Source organism: Bos grunniens, chromosome 1 (genome assembly GCF_055505025.1).
Source record: "Bos grunniens cultivar Pamir isolate PY7600 chromosome 1, Bosgru_T2T1.0, whole genome shotgun sequence".
NCBI classification, from domain to species: Eukaryota; Metazoa; Chordata; class Mammalia; order Artiodactyla; family Bovidae; genus Bos; species Bos grunniens.
In genome coordinates this window covers 128,327,537-128,349,622 of record NC_141165.1, presented here as the reverse complement: position 1 = coordinate 128,349,622, position 22,086 = coordinate 128,327,537, and the positions used below count along the sequence as shown (strand labels likewise).

At 36.5% G+C, this 22,086-nt stretch overlaps 1 protein-coding gene across 1 annotated transcript in view; it reads right to left on the bottom strand.

The window, feature by feature from the left end:
- The window catches only part of GBE1 (1,4-alpha-glucan branching enzyme 1), a 318,366-nt gene that overhangs the window by 5,594 nt on the left and 290,686 nt on the right, over positions 1-22,086 (bottom strand). Inside the window, exon 15 of the mRNA XM_086321961.1 lies at positions 3,369-3,486. Within this exon, the coding sequence (XP_086178087.1) occupies positions 3,369-3,486 (118 nt within the window). The remainder of the gene's footprint in view (positions 1-3,368; positions 3,487-22,086) is intronic.

Sequence of the window (22,086 nt, the reverse complement as noted above, 5' to 3'; positions counted from 1 at the left end):
ACATGCAGTTCTCTGGTTTCACAGTTTTAACTGATGGAGCACATCAAGAAGATGCCGGGGTGGTACCTGCTGAAGCTGCAGCATGTATGGCTATTTTAAGATTCCTTTGAGTTCTGTTTGTTGCTATCTTTGAAAACAGATTTGACACTTATTCAGCAGATCCTTTGGATTACTGAGCTTGCAAATTAAGCTTTGGCAAATACAGTGTGCTAGTTGTGATGGACAGAAATTTCCTGGAAAAGTTACATTTTTGTCTCCCCTTCCCTCTTTATTCTAGGCATGTGGGAGGCAGAAGGCAGGTCAAAAGAGACCTAAAACCTGACTGGATCCCAGCACATTATCCATCAGTTCAATAAAGAGTTCTGTTATAATGAGACATTCTTATACTAGATGTATATTTGAATCTTCAAAAGATAACTCAGGTAAGAAGGAATTTGTTTTATTGGATTTTCTGGTCTACTGGGGCCCCCTTATTTTATAAAAAAGAATTATTACATTGCATTAATATAAATTATTCAAAAATCACAATACCATAATGAATACTATGACTATTTTATGTACCCACACCTTGCTTAAGAAATCATCCCTAACCACCAACCCCTTTTTTTTTTAAATTGTAGTGCAGTTAATTTTCCAGGTGCCTTATTTTTTACATTAAAACCCATGATCATTTCATTTGGAATCTAAAGATTTATTTAAAATGAGTTATTCCTAAAGCACCTGTAGTCATCAAAAACAAGATGCTGCTGCTGGGAAGATAGAACTACTATTTACCTCCTGACCCAGTGGGATCAGAATTCTATCACAGGTGGTAGTTAAGCTCTGCTCTATTTCTCATATGCTTGCACGGCTGTATCTCTCTACCTGTTATGGAGACTTATGTGACATTCTCCATTCCATCAGCTCATTTAGAACTGCACAGTCCATATTTGCAAGATCAATTTAATTAGTGCTTGAAAAGTAATCTCCTGTCTGTGGCTGCCACTGGTTACTTGGCTTGTTTTAATTATGACAGAATATCTTTGCCCTTAAAAAATCAAAAGGATGTCAAGATATTTTCTGCCCAGCCTCAAAGATTGCAAGCCCTCGCCTAAGACGATAATTTCTCCAAAGTTGGGAGAATGTCCTCAAAGCATCTAGTGTCTTGGCACGCTTAGAATACCTAAATAAATATTGAACAGCCATGACAATAATAATTTAAAAATATATGTACAGCAGCATTTTGCAGTTTCCCCAAAACTTGGCTGTGTTAATGAATTTATACCTAAGAATCTCTTGCTGTAGGCAGGATACTATTATTAATCCTTAGGCAAACTCAGGCACAAAAAGGTCAAATTACTCAAGTTCTCATAGCTGGTATTCATAAGTGGCGGACTGGCGACTTAACCCCAAAGCCCCTGCCATGACATTTTGTGATCTTTTCCCTGTATTACCAGGCTTCCTTCACCAACATAAACCTCTTTGGCTACATGAACCTTTAGGAAAGTTAGCTATGTAACCTATTTGCTGGCTGAAATTTCAAATTCCTTTCAGTCTATATCAACTGGTTCAAGTTTGGCTTTATCACAGTTGGGTGCTGCTTCTCCATGACCCCTCCTCATGAGCTCGGTCACCTTCCCTAACCCCTCAGGGGCCTCTAACTCTTTAGTTATTTCAGAGCTTTAAAATTATTTTCTCATTCATTTCAGAAACTATTTTTATCAGTCTTATTTTACATGTCAAAACTGAATGTTCTGACAACCACAGCAAGCATTCTGTGAAGAAAGAACCTGCTAGCACCTGTGAGCCCTCCCTCTTGAAAATACATATAAATTTGTGTTTCCATCTAAAGCCACATCAACATCAGCATCAATACCACCACCCTACACACACACCGAGGGTAACACTTAGGTCTCCAAAGGCTATTGGCTTTGCTCAGAGCTGATCATCAACAATTTAATCTTATTCATCTCTGCTCTTTTATTTCATGCTGCTGTCTTTGACATATATAACAGCAGCTTACAAAGTAAGGTGCTGTCACCATCCTGGGAGGTGGGAATATAGTAGCAAAAGGGCGGAGCAAGGGGTATCATACAGATTCTCATGTTTGATATTTACCTAATTTTTTTTTTTAATGAAAGAATTAAACAGCAATGATAAAACTATACATTATGGGATACACCTTGGCCTTACATACATGAAACAAATCTTAATCCAAGTCCTCTCCTTGTGAAACAAGCAGAAAAAAAACTGCACTGAGACAGACAGGTAGAAGAGGGATGAGAAAGAAAGAGAGGGATACTTGACTAGTCACAGAAAGTGAAACATGTATAATACAGATGTGGACTTGGCCATAAATGAAGAATTTCTCCACCTATGCAGAATTTCTAAATTCTACATTACAATTTTTTTTATTGAAATATAGTTTCAGGTATACGGCATGATTCAGATCTTTTTATACATTATACTCCATTCATAGTTATAAAATATTGGCTATATTTTCTGTGCTGTACAATATATCTGTGCAGCTTATTTACTTCATAAATAGTATTTTGTACCTCTTAATCCCTAACTCTGTCCTGTTGCTACCCCTTCCTTATCCCCACTGGTAACCACTAGTTTATTCTTTATATCTGTGACTCGATTTCTGTTTTGTTATATTCACTTGTTTATTTTTTAGATTCCACATATAAGCGATCACAAATAGTATCTGTCTTTCTCTGACTTCTTTCATTAAGCATAATACCCTCCAGATCCATCCATATTGTTGTAAATGGCAAAATTTTAGTCTACATTTTAAAAAGAAATTCAATTTAGTAGTTTAAAGCAGTATCCTGTCATTGTGTCAACCTCACAAAGTGAAATTTAGTTAATATAAAACAACACTCTCCTCAGTAATACAAAGAAACCAGAGAATTCTATAACTAGAGTGAATTCACAGTCTTTAATGACTACATGAAAGAAAAAAAAAGGTATATACAGATTCTTTTAAGATGTTTAAAATGAAACTTTATTTGATAGTCCATAACACAGAAAGCTGCAAGAACAGAAGAAAAGGAAATTGTTGTAGAAAAGTTAGAAATATAATAGAAGGAAAGCTAAAACCTGGCTTCCTCTTATGTCTTGAGAAATAATTTTTAATCCTATTAATATTCAAATTTCCCCAACTGTCTGCTAAATATCCTTTACTATTTGGTTTTCCAAAACCCAGTGGGTCCAGCACCACACGTTGCATGTTTCCTTAGTGCCATCAATACCCCTTCCCTACTCCCTGCCTTGTTTCCATGTTGCTTACTTGCTGAAGAGTTGTTTTCTTGGACAAAAAGGCATCACTTTGAAAATACAGAATAAATTTAAATGAAATGAAAATACCTTAAAACCTTACTTACCAAAAGAGAACAGGGACAGTTATTATGTTCAAAAGGTTCAGAGAAGAATTCGGTATTGTGGTCCAGTCTCTTGTGTCCTCCGTATTCTGCTGCATCTGAATCGAGCACAATTTTGTACGTACAGCTCTTAAGGAATTACAACAGTTCAGGAGTTGAATGAGACATTACATAATATGTCTGAGACAGGATTTAGTAGCAAGTATTCTGAACAATGTTAAATGATGATTTGTGGAATGTTCTCATTTCTTCTCTACTATTTCAGCTTCTCATGTTTGAAAGGGGCTCTGTAGGCTATCTAGTCCACACACCCACGGGACCTTTGTTATCCTTTTATCACAGCTTGGCACATGATCATCTATACCTATTAGTGAAGAATCTACTTTCTTCTTTCTGCAACCAACCAATTCCATTTTTTAGAAATTCTTCTCCATATTGAGCAGAATTTTGATTTTGTGAAAACTTTTTCCACCCAGAAAAGCCATAAAGAATAAGTTCAAAATACAGTAGCTTTCAAATATTTAATAGCTATGCTATCTCCATTGATCCTCTACATATATTACTAAATACTTGTTAAATAGAATCCGAGAACCTTCGATCATTTCTCACTTGATATGGCTGTTTCTCTTTTCCCGTCTCTGAATTCATTCTAGTTTGCTAGATCCTGGTTGACAAAGTGAGGAACAGAGAAGTGAACTAAGGGTGCCCGTGTGTTCTGAAGACCAAGCACCCTTGGTTACAGACACATGCTTCTATTAATGCACAAGATCATGTAAACATACTGTCCATTATGCCACAGAATTCATGCTGTAATCATGTGATCTGCTACAATTTAACACCCGATTTTTCACAATGAACTATTTGTATGGGGTCGCTAAGAGTCGGACACAACTGAGTGACTTCACTTTCACTTTTCACTTTCATGCATTGGAGAAGGAAATGGCAACCCACTCCAGTGTTCTTGCCTGGAGAATCCCAGGGACAGGGGAGCCTGGTGGGCTGCCATCTATGGGGTCGCACAGAGTCGGACACGACTGAAGCGACTTAGCAGTAGCAGCAGCAGTATTGTATTTATTTAACTTATATGCAGAGTACATTATAAGAAACGCTGGGCTGGATGAAGCACAAGCTGGAATCAAGATTGCCGGGAGATACATCAATAACCTCAGATATGCTGATGACACCACCCTTATGGCAGAAAGTAAAGCAGAACTAAAGAGCCTCTTGATGAAAGTGAAAGAGGAGAGTGAAAAATTGGCTTAAGGCTCAACATGCAGAAAACTAAGACCATGGCATCTGGTCCCATCACTTCATGGCAAATAGATGGGGAAACAGTGGCTGACTTTATTTTGGGGGGCTCTAAAATCACTGCAGATGGTGATTGCAGCCATGAAATTAAAAGACACTTGCTCCTTGGAAGAAAAGTTATGACCAACATAGAATATTAAAAAGCCGAGACATTACTTTGCCAACAAAAGTCCATCTAGTCAAGGCTATTGTTTTTCCAGTAGTCATGTACGGATGTGAGAGTTGGACTATAAAGAAAGCTGAGTGCTGGTTTAAAGAATTGATGCTTCTGAACTGTGGTGTTGGAGAAAACTCTTGAGAGTCCCTTGGACTGCAAGGAGATCCAACCAATCTATTGTAAAGGAAATCAGTTCTGAATGTTCATTGGAAGAACTGATGCTGAACTGAAATGCCAATACTTTGGCCCCCTAATGCGAAGAGCTGACTCATTTGAAAAAACCCTGATGCTGGGAAAGATTGAAGGCAGGAGCAGAAGGGGACGGCAAAGGATGAGATGGTTGGATGGCATCACCAACTCAATGGACATGAGTTTGAGTAAACTCTGGGAGTTGGTGATGGACAGGGAGGTCTGGCGCACTGCAGTCCATGGGGTCGCAAAGAGTTGGACACAACTGAGCAACTAAACTGAACTGACTGAGTTGACTGAGTATTGTATTTATAACAAAAGAACAGCTATGGTTACTATGTTCAAATTTATATCAGAATGCCTAGAAATACTTGGTTAAAAAATCTACAAGTAAATATACATGGATACTTAGAAATTTAAGTTTCTTCTAGCTTAAGGAGGGAGACAGATGGGTGCCTAGGTGCTTTGCATTTTCCTGGTATTTAATCTCAGAAATGTTTGTATATTTTTATTACAGCAAAAGCTATCACATTTAAAGTACATGGGGATAAGAAGCTATGACTATCATTTTCATTCCTAGACCTTTGTTTAAGAGATGCAGATAGTTGCACCATAGGAATTTTGCTGGGAGTGGTGACTCCATTTCAGTCAATCCAGGTCAGTCTACTCGAATGCAAATCTAGACTAACAATCAGCATGTTAACGAGCTTAAAGCAGAGGGAAAGGGACAAAGACTGAGTTCAAAAGGTGACTACAGGGCACAAGCACATTCTAAACATACTCACAGGATTTGAGCATGTGATTTATTTACTGGAGAAATAGGGACAGGATAGTGAGAACAAATCATTAGAGACATGGTAAATAAATGAAGCCCAGTGGTATGAAAGGAACTACTAAAAGAGAAGCTTAGCTTTTGTTCTTCATCCTAGTTCATTAAATACTTGCAAGAATCTTCAAAAAGCATTAAACAAAAACAAAAAGAGTACAATACAGTTTAGAGAATAAAGACCTAGAATCCATTCTGAAACACCTTCAGAAATACATCCGTTCAGAAATACTTTCTCAATTATTAAGTTATTGGTTAACAACATAGATTATGGGTAGTAGTGACTGAAGAAAGGAAACATATCATGAAAAGCACTGATTCCCGACCTGTGGGTGGATGGTCACTGGCCATTGTGTTATCATAAGAGTCTCACAGAATAAGTAATTACCTTATTATAAGGGCCTGGGATGCTATATATACCTGTGTGAAGACTAAATAATGTGTTCTTATACCCATTTGGTACTATATTTCAAAGAATGTGCACTTTTTTGATTAATATGACATAGAGGCTTTTCAAAAGTCACAGAATTTATAGTAAGTTTTTTGCCTATATATTTTCTCAGTGAAGGATACTGAAAGAGCAATTGTTATATAAGGATCGATATATTTTTGACATTGAAAGGGATTATCACACTGAAAATGGTAAGAATCTACTCACTTAATGTATATAATTTATAGCTTTAAAGGAAAAGCCATAAAGTTTCAAAACATCAGTTTAGACCTATTTCTCTGATCTATAATTTAAAGCAAAAATTCTGCCATGGCTACTTTGGAATTACCCAGTCCTGTGTCTATATTACCCAGGGACTACAATAACTTCCTTTAGAAAACACAACCCTTAATTCCAGAAATTCCAACAATTTAAAACACTAGATTAAAAGTAATGATTGTGACAGAGCTTTATAATTGTAAATTACTATATTGTTTAAGAATCAGGAAACCCCATCTTTTACAAACACTGCTTAGAGTAAACATTTCTAAAACGGTTATCTGGGCATCTGGATTTTTGTTTTTCTCTTCTCATTCAGGCATTCCCTCACTCCCTCTTTCTCATGTACACACAGACACACACACAGATTACACACATGACGTGGGACCCACATAGCATCAACACCCCTACAGAGCCCTGCCCTGTCTGCCACTAAAGAATATCCCTCTGAAAATATAACTCAGAACTAGTTTACCCTTAAACTGTCTTCTTCATAGGATTTCCAATTCCACAGTAGATAAATTTAGCAGGACATCTCAGCACCTCCACGTCTCTGTTATTCATAGCTGCCTCACTACATCTAGCAGAGTGCCTTCTCATTATGGCTTCTCAGTACATCTCTGAAACTGATATTCAGGATGACAATTCTGATTCATGAAGAAAGGCCAAATTACATGTCTTATATTTTATATTAGAGGAATGTAGAAGAAATTATTTTTCCCATTCACTTAATAAATACACACATGTAGGAGGCTCTGTGCAAGATATTAAAAAAATGACTAAGATGTAGTTTTAGTTTATGTGCAAGTCATAGCCTGTTAAGGGGAGATTAGAAACACATATGAATGTCCATAAATAAAGCAGAAGGCAATATTCAGTGAGAGGTACAGCCAAGGAGAGAAGGCAGGATTGACAGTTTATAAACAAAAAAGCTTTGAAGGATGGCTAGACTGTTCAGATTTATTTTATAATTAAGTGTGAGAACGCTGAAGCTTTGTGAGAAAGGTTATGCTAATCAAAAACAAACAACCAAAATTAACCTGAAGGTTGAGGGTAGAATAGAATGAACAAGGGAAAGACTAAGTCAGAAAAACCCGCCAGGAATCTAAGAGTGGTGGTTAAACTTGGATAGTACAAAAGGAGAGACATATATAAACCAATGAGGTTTTTTTTGTATGTACAACTGATGGTACTCAAATGGGAATCTGATGCTCAATTTGAGGAAACACTTAGAAGGGGAAGAGTTGTACCCAAAGGCACACAGTAAGTTTCGTGGCAGAGCTGGGATGTAGACACAGGTCAAACATAGACTTAATTACCCTACTCTCCACAAGTGGATGCCTGTTTTATGCCAAGAATCAGGCAGAGTGTTTTTGTTGGCAGTTTCTTTGTTTAATTCTAATTTTGAGATTCTAAGCATATAGAGGCTGGAATGAATGTGGCATGAATTAAAAAAAAATAAGAAAAAAGGATAAAGTGATATCCTAGTGTTTAATTAAGTTTAAAAGATTGGTGCTAAAGGACTGTAATTCTTAACGTTACTTGAGGAGTCTGAATATCAGGTTTGCATCTGTTCTAGATCAATTTCTTGCTCAGTTGGTTCATTTGATCTGTTGTTTGGGGAATACAGAATGTACTTTGCTCAATTTGGGAAAATAGAGCAGGGAAAGAATGATAAAAATTTTATGGAGATTTTTTAAAAAGGAGATCAAATAGATCCCTATCCATTTGGATATCATTTTAAAATATTTTGATTTCTTCTTATTTTAAATTCAAGAGCTTCCTAAGTATTTGATATATCTATCAACAGGTTGAAGTTGATAAGAAGTTTTAAACATTATTTTATAATCTATGTCCTTAAATTTGAACCAAGAAAGAGCCATGTTCTGAAGACATGTACTAATAAGATTAAAGAACAGTGAAGGCATGAAGACTCTTAAATTCAATGGCTCTTCAAATACTTCAAAAGCTGCTGTGTTTGCTCAGCCACTTGATAAAGTGTCTGTTCAAAGTATAAGGATTTTGATGTAAGAAGTACTATCATTTATACCATTCTGCACTAAACTCACTTCACTTCTGCTGATGAAACTAGGGAAATTTATTGTAAGGTTCAAACCCTGAGGTTTCAGACTGAGTGACAATAAAAGAGGTTCTCTAGTGAGTAGATGACCATAAAGATGGCAAAGCTGGTAAGTCACCATATATCTTTAAATCTAAGACACCATCGATTTTAAGATGAATTATTTTATACGACTGCACTAAAAAGAAAAATATCACTACCTTGCCAATCACTGTAAGACATATCCCAGTTGATGACATGTTAAAAAATGTACATTTAGATCATATGAATTTGGTATGATATTTTCAGATATGACTCTTTTAATCAACCCACCCACAGTATTATGATTGCAATAACTTTTGGGAGTTAAGTGACCCTAGGAGAGAGAATGTATTATCAAAGGCAGAAAACATTAGGTACAAAATTCTAAGGAACTGTAAACAAACATCTGGTAATCTAAGAATAGGTGGTAGAAAATAAAAATAATTTCATGTTTTTAACAGTCTAAAGATAACTAGCCAGCACAAGACTTGCCTCAGTGTTCTAACATAATGTTCCTCCTTTTATGCTTCATAAATTGAATTTAATTTATTGCCAACCACAATTCACAAATCTTGTATAGCTTTTTGGCTGTATAGCATCTCAAATAGATCTGCCCCTCTATTTCATAAGTATACTTAAACTATACCTCATTTATTGTCCTGAACCATAGACCAGGTCATAAATGACAACCTTTAGTTTGCTCTCTCTGGTCTCCTTCCAAATACAGAAGTAGCAAAAACTAGTGCTGTGCTGCTGTATATTTTATGGATGTATATGTGTGTTAGAGTGAGGCAGGTGCGTGTGTGTGTCTGATTTAGGCATTTCTGTCTTTAGCTTTGTCAACTAGAATATATAGCGACTTAAAAATTCACCACTGGAAATAAGTTCTGATATTTTCATTATTTGTTTGAAACTATTTTATGGCTGTGGGCATTTATGAGTATATTACTTTCAATAGACAATATCCATTTAGCTTTTTTTCTCTACCTAACTTTAGTTTTAAAAAACTCCTACAATATTATAATATTGCTAAAATAAAAGAGGGTAATATAAAAATAAATAGGAAATTTACTACTGAATATAGTCAAAGTATATTTTAAATTATAATGAAAGGCAAATGGAGCTTCCCTTTAAGGGTACAATATATTTTTTAAAGTTCTTATTAGTTTACATTAAAATTTTATTGTCTTTGCAAAAAGGATCAAATTCAATATAGCAGCTATATATGAATTCAAGTTTGTGAACACTATCTTCATTACAAGTTTAAATGACAACCACATGTTTTAATTAAATGCAAAACAAAAGTATATTTATAGTATAGTTTAGGATCTGCTTCTTTCATGAACAGGTTTCTGACTGTAGTCTAAAAAATAAACTCTAGTCCATGCAAATTTACTTCCTTAATTATACATTCTTAGAAACTGTACAATGCAGAATAGCAATAAAACAAACTCAAAGGAGGAGGGACTCAAATATAATCTACCACATTAATTAATGGATTGCTATGCTTTTTGAAATGCATTTGCACGCAAATTATTAGTTTATTCTTAGGCATGCTTAATGACACACATCAGTAACAGCAAATCAAATGATAATATAAAATATTGAGCACTACATATTTCTCTATGCAAATAAGAATATTATTCTAAATACTTTACAGAATTCTTTGACTAACCTAATTAGGAACTTTTCTTTGTCCTAGAAGATTATATAATTGAACTAAAAAATGTCTTTTTTTTTCTCAGTAACTCAAGAAAAGAAAATAACAAAAAAATATGCTTACACTTATAGACTAACTACCCTTTAAAATTGTTGCTCTTTGTCTGTGCCACTAACAATTACCCAAGGGTAGTGGTTTAGTTGCTACATCCTATCCAACTCTTGGGACCCCATGGATGGTAGCTCACCAGGTTACTCTGTCCATGGGGTTTCCCAGGCAAGAATACTGGAATGGGTTGCCATTCCTTTCTCCAGGGGATCTTCCTGACCCAGGGATTGAAAGCTGGTCACTTGCACTGCAAGCAGATTCTTTACCAACTGAGGTACCAAGGAAGCCCCAAGGATTATCCAAAGAACTTATAAATTCAATTATTTGATGAAGCAATATTAGCTAGTGAGAACTGCAAAAGAGAAAAACAACAGATTTTTATACATCTTTCAAACACATGCTTTCTCATCAAAATGAATTTTGATCATGCAGATGCAACATTTTTTACAAATATATTGTGGTTTTGAACTCAATTTTAACATAGGCTATAAAGAAACATCTTCACTCAAACTTATGTTAATACAGCCTTTAATTGAGTTCTATGCAATATATATAAAGGGAGAAGATCATTGGAAACTTCAAAATTCCTGAAAAATAGTGAGAATTGCAAGCATAAGTAAGCATCATCTAAGCCATTTCATGCAGACAGATAAGAATAGGAGAAAGCTTCCTACAACAGTAAAATACAGTGGGTGCATGGCTTTGGGGCCCAACAATTACATTCTAGTCTGAGTTCTTAATTACCTACCATGTGTCTTCCAGCAAGTTACTGAATTTCCTTAAAGCTAAGTTTCTTATTGTTAAAATCGGGATAATATATCAACGGGTAACTGTGAGGATTCACAGAAACAGTGTACATCAAGTGCTTAACAGAGTCCCTAGAATTGGGAGAAGTGCCCAAGTTATTAACTACTCTTTATATTATTATTATTATTATTGGCCCTGGACCATTTAAACTGCTAGCTTAAGTGATCAAAACTAAAAGTATGTCAACTTATTCTCTTACTTTTTAATCCAACTTGGCCTTTTCTTTCTTTCTGACCTTTATTCCCCTTCCTTTCCCCCATGACTTTATTCTCACTAGAATCTAAACAATTTCCCTGTTATTTAAAAAGATTGAACAATGAAGCTTAACTGGACAGTACCTTGGCCTCTTTGAAGACTACACACTTAAAATTTTTATTTTATTCTTTTTATAATGATCCTCATGCTTTTGAGAAAGACTGAGAAGACTACTCTGAACATCCTAACTGAAAATTAAACACTTCCCTGGTGGCTCAGTTGGTAAAGACCCTGCCTGCAATGCAGGAGACCTGGGTTTGATCCCTGGGTTGGGAAGATCCCCTGGAGCAGGGCATGGCAACCTACTCCAGGATTCTTGCCTGGAGAATTGCACGGACACAGGAGCCCCCGTCCTGTGCAATCCCACAGTCCATGGGATTGCAAAGATTCAGACACGACTGAGCGACTAAGCACACAACACACCCTCTTGCAATTGCCCCAATTTTTCAACATATATTATCTACTTTTATCATCCTATAAATTTAATTATTATATTTTTTCTCTTTCTTTAATTTAAATAAATCTCTATAAGGGAGTTGTCCTTCCCTACACACCCCTCCTCCCTCTACCTAGGACCTGGATTAATACCTGGCATATTTACTGAGAGGATCTTCTTTGCATTATTTTCCTACTGCAGTGTCCTCCCTGGGTTTTGATCTATGCGTACTTTTGCTAAACTGTAAGAAATAATTTAATACTTCTTCAGTCATAAAAAAACAACCTTGAGTTTCTTCCCTTGTTTTATCTGTACAGATCTGTACAATATAACTTCTAACACAATGCCACTTCATTATAAAGTTTTACTTGAGACATTTTAAAAGATTTCTCTTTAGAATAGTCACAACAGTTAAACAAATGCATGTCAGCTTGAAGCAATTAGTTCTCAAGTGAATAACTGATTGGTATGAGCCCTGGAGATAGACATTTTATATAATTCTTAGTTGAAGTGGGTAAATGATTACATGTTCACTAAAGCTGACACATATTCAAAGACTTGTATTATCAACATTACTGGTGTGCTTTCTTTATACAGATGACTGAACTTAAGCATTGAACATCACAGTAACTTGTGAAAACCATATGCTGCTGCTGCTGCTGCTAAGTCGCTTCAGTCGTGTCCGACTCTGTGCGACCTCATAGACGGCAGCCCACCAGGCTCCCCCGTCCCTGGGATTCTTCAGGCAAGAACACTGGAGTGGGTTGCCATTTCCTTCTCCAATGCATGAAAGTGAAAAGTGAAAGTGAAGTCGTTCAGTCATGTCCGACTCTTAGTGACCCCATGGACTGCAGACTACCAGGCTTCTCTGTCCATGGGATTTTCCAGGCAAGAGTACTGGAGTGGGGTGCCATTGCCTTCTCTGGTGAAAACCATATATATACACATATGTAAGTACATTATATATATATATATAAAATTTGGCAAGGCCAGGATATGCACTTAGGTATAATATTTTCTATCACTCTACCACCATCTGCCAGTTAAAGTCTGCAAAGTAAATGAACATTAAAATACTTAACCATTTGAAAGCTGATTCATTTAGTGTTGGTAGTAGAAACATCCTTTTGATATATTTGAAGTCAGAACTTATTAGCATTAATGAATCATCAATATATTGGTGCACACCAATATTCTTGTGAGGGAAATCCCTTGGACAGAGGAGCCTGTTGAGCTACAGTCCATGGGATCATAAGACACGGACATGTCTTAGTGACTAAGAACCACCGCTACCATAGTCAATATATATGCTTCTTTGTATTTTAATTTTTAAGATCAAATAGAAAATCTAATACCTTAGGGCTAACTCGGTGCTTTAGAAAGGTAAATGAGAAGGGGCTGAGCTAGCTTCCCTTGAGAAAGTGTCAAGCGAAGCCTACTGGAGTTTGTGGATGTGTGTGTATGTGCCCAAACATGCATCATTATGCCCAGTCATTCCTGAGCACTTCTGGGCACACAGCCCATGCCTATCAAAATTTTCCCTAGGTTAAGCATTGTGAGAGGAAAGGTTCAAAGTAAACATTTCTCCATAGGCATCAAAAACATTGAGTGAAAGAGCTGTAAACTCACATTATGTGATTGTTAATATATGTGTTTCCCAGGGGTATAATAAATCTAGTATAGTACTTTACAAGCATCTATAAACCCATCATATTGGTTTAATCTTACTAGGCAGATGTGGAAGAGAATTACACATGGAAAGAGTAAGCTGCTGAGTTGTTTTTGCAAAGTGCATTTTTGTACAATTCAAAACAAAATCATCAAATGTTTTGGCTGTGATAGTCAAACATAAAGATAACTTACACAATTGAATGAGTAAAAACTCTGGCACATTTTGAATCAAATTCTATGTAGACTTAATTATTTATTTTTATAGTTATTTAACAAGTATTGCATTTTAAAGGTCAGTTTTCATTACAGTCCCAAAGAAGGGCAATGCCAAAGATTATTCAAACTACCACACAGTTGTACTCATTTAACATGCTAACAAGGTAATGCTCAAAAATCTGCAAGTGAAGCCTCAAGAGTATATGGACTGAGAACTTCAGATGTACAAGCTGAATTTAGAAACGGCAGAGGAATCAGAGGTCTAACTGCCAACATCCACTGGATGATAGAAAAAGCAAGAGGATTCAAAAAAAAAATCTACTTCTGCTTCATTGACTATGGGAAAGTCTTTAACTATGTGAATCACAACAAACTGCAGAAAATTCTGAAAGAGAATTTTTTCTGAGAAATCTGTATGCAGGTCAAGAAACAACAGCTAGAACTGGACATCAAACAACGGACTGGTTCCAAATTGTGCAAGGAGTACGTCAAGGCTGTATACTGTTACCCTGCTTATTTAACTTATATGCGGAGTACATCATGCAAAATGCAGGGCTGGATGAAGCACAAGCTGGAATCAAGATTGCTGGGAGAAATATCAGTAACCTCAGGTATGCAGGTGATTCTACCCTTATGGCAGAAAGTGAAGAAGAACTAAAGAGCCTCTTGATGAAAGTGAAAGAGGAGAGTGAAAAAGCTGGCTTCAAACTCAACATTCAAATAAATAGGATCATGGCATTTGGTCCCATCACTTCATGCAAATAGACTGGGAAACAATGGAAACAGTGATTGACTTTATTTTCTTGGGCTCCAAAATCACTGCAGATGGGGACTGTAGCCATGAAATTAAAAGACGCTCTATCTTTGGAAGAAAAGTTATGACAAAGCTAGACACTGCATTAAAAAGCAGACACAGTAAAGGTCTGTCTAGTCAAAGCTATGGCTTTTCCACTAGTCATGTATGGATGTGAGAGGTGGACCATAAAGAAGGCTGAGCACCAAAGAATTGATGCTTTTGAACTGCAGTGTTAGAGAAGACTCTTAGAATCCCACTGGAAAGCAAGGAGATCCAACCAGTCAATCCTAAAGGAAATCAATCAGTCCTGAATATTCGCTGGAAGGACTGATGCTGAAGCTCCAATACTTTGACCACCTGATGTGAACAGTGGACTCATTGGAGAAGACCCTAATGCTGGGAAATTTTGAAGTCAGGAAGAGAAGGGGGCAACAGAGGATGAGAGGTTGGATGGCCTCGTCAACTCAATGGACATGAGTTTGAACAAACTCTGGGAGATAGTGAAGGTCAGGGGAGCTTGGAATGCTGGAGTCCATGGGGTTGCAAAGAGTCAGACATGACTGAATGATTGAACAACAAAGTAATAAAAGCATATTTCTCAATGTTTACAAATATGAGACCCAGAAACATCTACTATCATATAAGTTACATGAGCTTTTGTGAGATAAAAATGTTAGGGTAAGAGAATAAACTTAAGAAAAGAATGTTTCAGAATCAGAAAAGAATGCTACCACCATAGAAACTAATTTTCCTTTTGTTTTCCTTAACTGGACAAAAAGGAAGAGGGTTAGAAGCAAAAGTAGCGGAGTGAAAATTGACTCTCCCTAAATTATAAAGGGGATTTCCTTCATGGTACAGTGGTAAAGACTGCCAGAAAATGCAGGAGACCCAAGACGTGGGTTTGATCCCTGGGTCAGGAAGATCCCCTGGAACAGGAAATGACAACCCACTCCAGTATTCTTGCCTGGGAGGAGCCCCGAGGGTGGGCTAAGTCCATAGGGTTGCAAAGAATCAGACATGACTGAAGTGACTAAGCACGCAAAAACAAAAATAATAAAGAGCTTATTAGAAAAATTACAGTAATGGTTATAATTTTACAGACAGAAAATAATTTTGTTTCAATTAGTGTTCCTATAATAGACATTTATTGTCTGCCAATAAAAGGTAATGGGGCTTGTCTTGTAGCTCAGTGGTAAAGAATCTGCCTGCAATGCAGGAGATGCAGGTTCAATTCCTGGGTCAGGAAGATCCCCTGGAGAAGGAAATGGCAACCTATCCCAGTATTCTTGGCTGGGAAATCCCACAGACAGAGGATCCTGGTGGGCTACAGTCCACGGAGTCACAGAGTTGGACATGTCTTAGCGACTCAACAACAATGAGAGGTAATATGACCATACTTAAGTTATACATTCATTAATTAAATGATTTTACTTGATAGCATCTAAAAAATGCTTTCCTTATTCAACAGTTCATATCATATAACTACCAAGAATATCAGTAAGTTTCACAGATAAATTTCACAAATAAAATAGGAATTAGGCATTTTTCCATTATTAGGGTAAGAAAGCACATTAATAGAACCAGAAATGATTCTTACATAGGGTTATAACTGAAACCACTGTTTCTGAGAACACACTGTTCATGGCTTTACTTTTTCCACTTTTATCTAGAAAAAGATAACTTTCTTTTGGCTATAGCATCCATATATCCTTAGGAGCCTTTAAATAGTTATAGGGAACCAGTAATTATATCATGGATTAATTTTAAGAAATCTTGCGGAATACTCACAGTACCATTTTCACATTTAAATGAAACACTGAGCCCTCAGTTTGACCCTGTGAGATTCTGAGTTAGAAAAGCTTAATAGAAAATGGTGAAAATAAAAATATCTCACTTACAGAAGATCTAAGCAGCTTTCTCGTAGGCAGGAGATACTCAGTGGGGGAAAAAAAAAAAAAGGCGGGGGGGGGGGCTAATTTCTACAGAGAGCCAGAAGTAAAAGGTAAATTAACATTCAGTATTAGAGATTTATTGTAGATAATGAATGCTCTATTTAAAAAATGTCATCAGATATAAAGGTGACAAATATAATTTTTTTTTCAAAACAGAAGAGAACAATCTGTTCTGGACTGATTAAATAAAAGAGTATTGAAAAAGAAAGCCAAATATGAAACCTTTCAGGCCAATGTTCATTGTGGCTTTCCTTCCATTAGAGTTTGCAATGCTATTCCACAGGAAAGGAAAAAAAATTTACTAAATGAGATAGTAAGTGTAAAGTGCTTGTAGCATGCAAAATGTAATAAGTTTGGAATAGATGGTAGATCTTATTATGAAAGTCTGTTCAGCAAGTATTCTGACAGCAGACTCCATAATTTTAAATTCTACAAAATTATGATGTATGTTATTTATAATGTTTTATCAACTTTTTCCTTTCTACCATTTAATTAAATATCTGTTCTAAGGGGAAAGCAATGAATTATAGAAATCTTTGTTTCTTAATTAACTTTAAACAACTTCAGGGGCTTTTCCACCTTGAGAGAGTCCTATCCTCCATCTATCCATCCATCCATCTGTCCATTCATCCATCTATTCATCATCCACTCATCTGCCCATCTCTCTCTTCATCATCATCTATTCATCTATCCATCCTTCCATCAACAATTTAGTTTTATGTTTACCTCATACATTCCAAGTAAAAATATAATTGCTAATATGCAGGTAAGAGAGACACTCAGTCTTACCAAGTATGTTGGAGTCAATTTCCATATAATAATACTTGAATATCCATTGGAAGGACTGATGCTGAAGCTGAAGCTCCAATATTTTGGTCACCTGATGCAGAGAACTGACTCATTGGAAAAGACCCTGATGCTGGGAAAGATTGAAGACAGGAGGAGAAGGGGACAACAGAGGATGAGACGGTTGGATGGCATCACCGACTCAACGGACATGAGTTTGAGCAAGCTCTGGGAGTTGGTGATGGACAGGGAAGCCTGGTGTGCTGCAGTCCATGGGATCACAAAGACTCAGACATGACAGAGCAACTGAACTGAATACCTCCTTTCACAAACTGGTAAAAATAATTATGCTAGGAATGAATGTTTTCCCCTCATTAGTGATACAACTGGCAGGGGAGAATGTACTGTTTTTATAGGATGCAGCAGTATTTCTGATTTCTTTATTCTCCAGAAGGACAAGAAACAGAGAAGAGAAATCTTGACTGAGCTATTGGTAGATGAATTTCTGGAACCAGAGGAGACCATTACTGAGCAATTGAGCTATAAACCAAAAACAGAAATGGTGTTGAATGTCTCAGAAGCGCTGAGACACTGAATAACACTCAGTTACTAAAAAAATCTAAAACATATGTGTGTAGTAAGGGCTCACTCATTATTCATTACTGCCTATAGTCTTATGAATATATATTAAGCCAATCTTTTTTTTTTATTAAAGCCAATCTTGAAGTGTTACATCAGTTACAAAATATTTTTCTTACTTTATGATTCATCTCAAATTTCTGAGTAGAGAAATGAAGCTAAATCATAGACTCTTTATTGCCAGTGGAGGTGAGGGTACACATTTGTTATTATCATTAAATCTCAGGGATTTCTGGACAGGGTTTAACAATGAAAAATTACTGGAAGTACCTCTAGGTAATGTTTAGAAGTATCACTATCATCTTGAAACTAAAGAAGGAGAACCAAGGCCATGAGTATACATCCATAGTGAAGCTACTGAAAAAAAGAGGGACTTAAATATAGCACTGTTAGTAGGATTATCTGTCCCTGTTCACATAAAGAGCTTCATCACTATATGGCCACACAGAGTAAAAGCACACACTTTCTCTCTCCTCACATATGCAAATGTGTTCAAAGTCACTATGTAGATCTTTTATCAGAAGCACTTATATTTCTTAAAAAAATTTTTTTTATCAAAACTTGGTAAATGTGGAAAAGTATAATGTTTAAGCTCTACATTTTTAGTCCAGAAATTAACCTTTACATATCAAATCTGAATAGAATGTGGCCATCTAGCCAATCCTATATTAAGTCCTTTGTTTTTATTTGCTGCACAAAGCCCAGATTCTAATAAACACAGAATGTTATATAAGCATGCTTCAAAGGCTCCTGTAAACTAAGCAACTCACAGCCACATCTCTGCCTTCAGTGATCACACTTCAGTGAATCATCCAAGTGACCTTATTTGCTCATAAGAAACTCTGTGTACAGGTTGCAAATGTCAATGTCTGAATTTATATTTTAAAAAGTACATCTTGCAGCAGTTTAATGAAAATACTGCAAAGATCTTGAGTCAGATCCAACTATTTACTCATCTGTTCCCTTAGTTTTAAATATTTTTGGCCTGGATTCACATAGTCTTCACAAGCCATACTTGATGATTACTCCTCTAAACATTGCAATATTCTAACAGTTTGAAAAGCCATTTGGAAAGGGGGCTGCTATTACACTATTATTCCCACACCCACCTCAACAGCATGCTGACAAAAGATTTGAAAACATTTGATACTGGTGTTGTTTATGCTCTTGGAGTGATAAGAATCTGTATATACCAAGACACACACTTTATAAATGATCTACGAGGGCTTAACACTTACGTGAATATTTCACAGTAAACTTAATTGACGTGATGCACCAGAAGAGTCCCACTTTAAACAAAGAATTATAGCATATTTATATTCTCTTCCATAATGAAGAGAAATCACAGTAATTGACCTGAGTCAATTATTTCATGTTTTATTCTTTAAAAATACTTAATTTTTTCTTTTGGATGATGATGATAGGGGTCATGGGGAAGAATTTGTAGAGGGTGATGGTGAGGTACTGAGGGAAGCTGACGAGAGAAAAGCTCATGCCATGAAATTGTGTATGATTCTCTCATGCTGCCTATTCTCCTAGAAATATAACAAAATCACTTTGAACATTACAGAAATAAATCAGCATTGCTCATGTCACTGTTACTGCCACCACTGGCCACATGTATGCACCCAAGAATGGACAGAAAGAGGAAGAACATGGGCTTTGTAACACCCTGTTCAACCTTCACCAGCTGTGTGCTGGAGGAAGTTAGATAGTTACATAAAGCCCTCATTTCCTGATTGGTCACATGAATCTAACACAACTTAACTTATAGGGCACCTAGAAATACTAAACTAGATTTTTTTTTTAATGCTAGCAAACAGAAGGACCTCAAAAGAGATCCCCTATACCCACACTTCCCCCTACATCCCTCAAAATGAGGCATCATCATTTATGTTACTCAAAATGGATTAGAGAGAGCAGTCTGTCCTTCGGGGTTTAGCAGTCTTCCTTTTGATTCAACACTGATTTGATAATGGTCTAATTGAAGAAATGTGACCATAGAAATAAAATACTGATTCTGATATTATAAAGGGAATTATGTTTCTTTCTAGGTGGCTCAAACGGTAAAGCATCTGCCTACAGTGCGGGAGACCTGGGTTCAATCCCTGGGTCGGGAAGATCTCCTGGAGAAGGAAATGGCAACCCACTCCAGTATTCTTGCCTGGAGAATCCCATGGATGGAGGAGCCTGGTGGGCTACAGTGCATGGGGTCGCAAAGAGTCGGACACAAATGAGTGACTTCACTTTCACTTTCTACCCAGCTAAACAATGTAAAATCATAAACCAATATCCTATATCATACAGCATCTTGTGTTCCTGACCATCACTGTGAATGTACCTCCTTAGCCAGTACATTGGGTCTCAGTTCTGTTTTACTCACGTTACTATCCACTGAACGGAAGAACGCTGGTGACTATCACACTGAAGATTAGTGGATAGAAAGACAATGGGAGACAGTGCACCGGCAAAGTGTTTTTACTGTTGTTATTTGTTGTTTGTTTTCTAGAATAATCCTGCATGTTCCTTTTGCAGAAACGACACTATGTCCTTTAGAAGTCACCATGAAGACTGGGTTCAAAACCTTAGTAATACAAAGCAGACACCCCTTCAACCTTCCAAATTTATCATCTTATTTTGAAGTGACAGCTGAAAGTACTCTTAAAGTGTTGCTTCTATTCTGCCTGGCATTGCCCCCAAAATAGCTCCCCTTACAACAGTTTCTTGGAAAGACAGTCAGCTCATATTCCACACAGATATGAGTGAAAGTTGATGTCTTGCTATTTGATATACAGGATACACTGGTTCAAAAAATGGAACTATTCAAGAATTCAGACATGCTACCTACTGCAGGTTTATATTTCATAGTGACAGAAGAAGTTCAAATGACTTCTTTAGAAACTTTAAATTCGTTCTGGTACCAAATCCTGCTTTCCTGGGAATTAAAAATTTGATGAATTTCTTGACTTGATTAACACATCCAATCTTGCCTCTGTGGATCCTTCACAGAGGAAATCTGTATTCAATTCACAGTGGCTGGGTAGTTGGAAATACCAATGGCATAGAATACTTTGGTAAAGTCAGAAACTGCAGCATAGAAATACCAATATTTTTGTACTTCCTATTCTAGAAATGATTCTATAATGCTGAACTACAATGGTGTTTAAAGGTATAAGGATAAAGTTAGAAAGATGAAAGACCAAAAAGAAATGAGACTTGTACAATGCTAAGGATAATAAAAAGGACTGTGTAAGCTAAGCAAGGAACAACAAGAAGCTGAAAGAAGAGATCTATCTACTGCTTAGGGAAGGCAGTACAATCCTATCACTAATATTCTAGTACTCTTTTATCTTGTCTATTAACAAGTGAGAGGTAAAAATCATGCTCAATATTAAATTTGGGATTTTAATTAAATTAGCTGAATAAATAAAGAGTAAGGGAGATATATCATAATACAAGTACACAGAAAAGAAAACTAAAACTTTTTATATGAATGTGATGGTTGCCAGAAAAGCTGGTGTAACTTTAACTCCACTGACGAGAGAGAGCAGTCTCAAGACAAGAGGAGGTAATGGGGCCCTCCATGCCATACTTGCCAGACCGTTATCTGGAATATTCTGCTGTTAGTTCCGGAAGCACAACGAAGAGGAAAGTGAACAATACTAGGTACATTTTGATAAGAGAGACATGATGCTAACAGGTCTGGAAAGCATCACAAGAATCTATTAGAGAAACCAGAGGTATTTTTGGTCTGGAAGAGGGAAGACCAGGGAGAGGTGGTATTGTGATGAACAACAAACAACTTTTTGATTTGAATAGCTGTCATGTAGAACAGGCATTGGCCCCAGAGTACAGATATAATACATTGACATGTAAGGCTACATTAAAAAAAAACAACAACAAACCTTGAATTGTTTATCTTGTGAAAGAGTGAGAGTCATAGGACTGGAAAGTGTCCTAATGACAGCTATGATTTGCAGAGGAATATATAGATGGGATTTCTGCACTGAACTGGGTCATCAGAGTACAAACCATCACAAAATCCAGAAGATTTTATAATTTCAAGCTAAGATTTAAGGCTGACAGTATTAATATGTAGCTAATT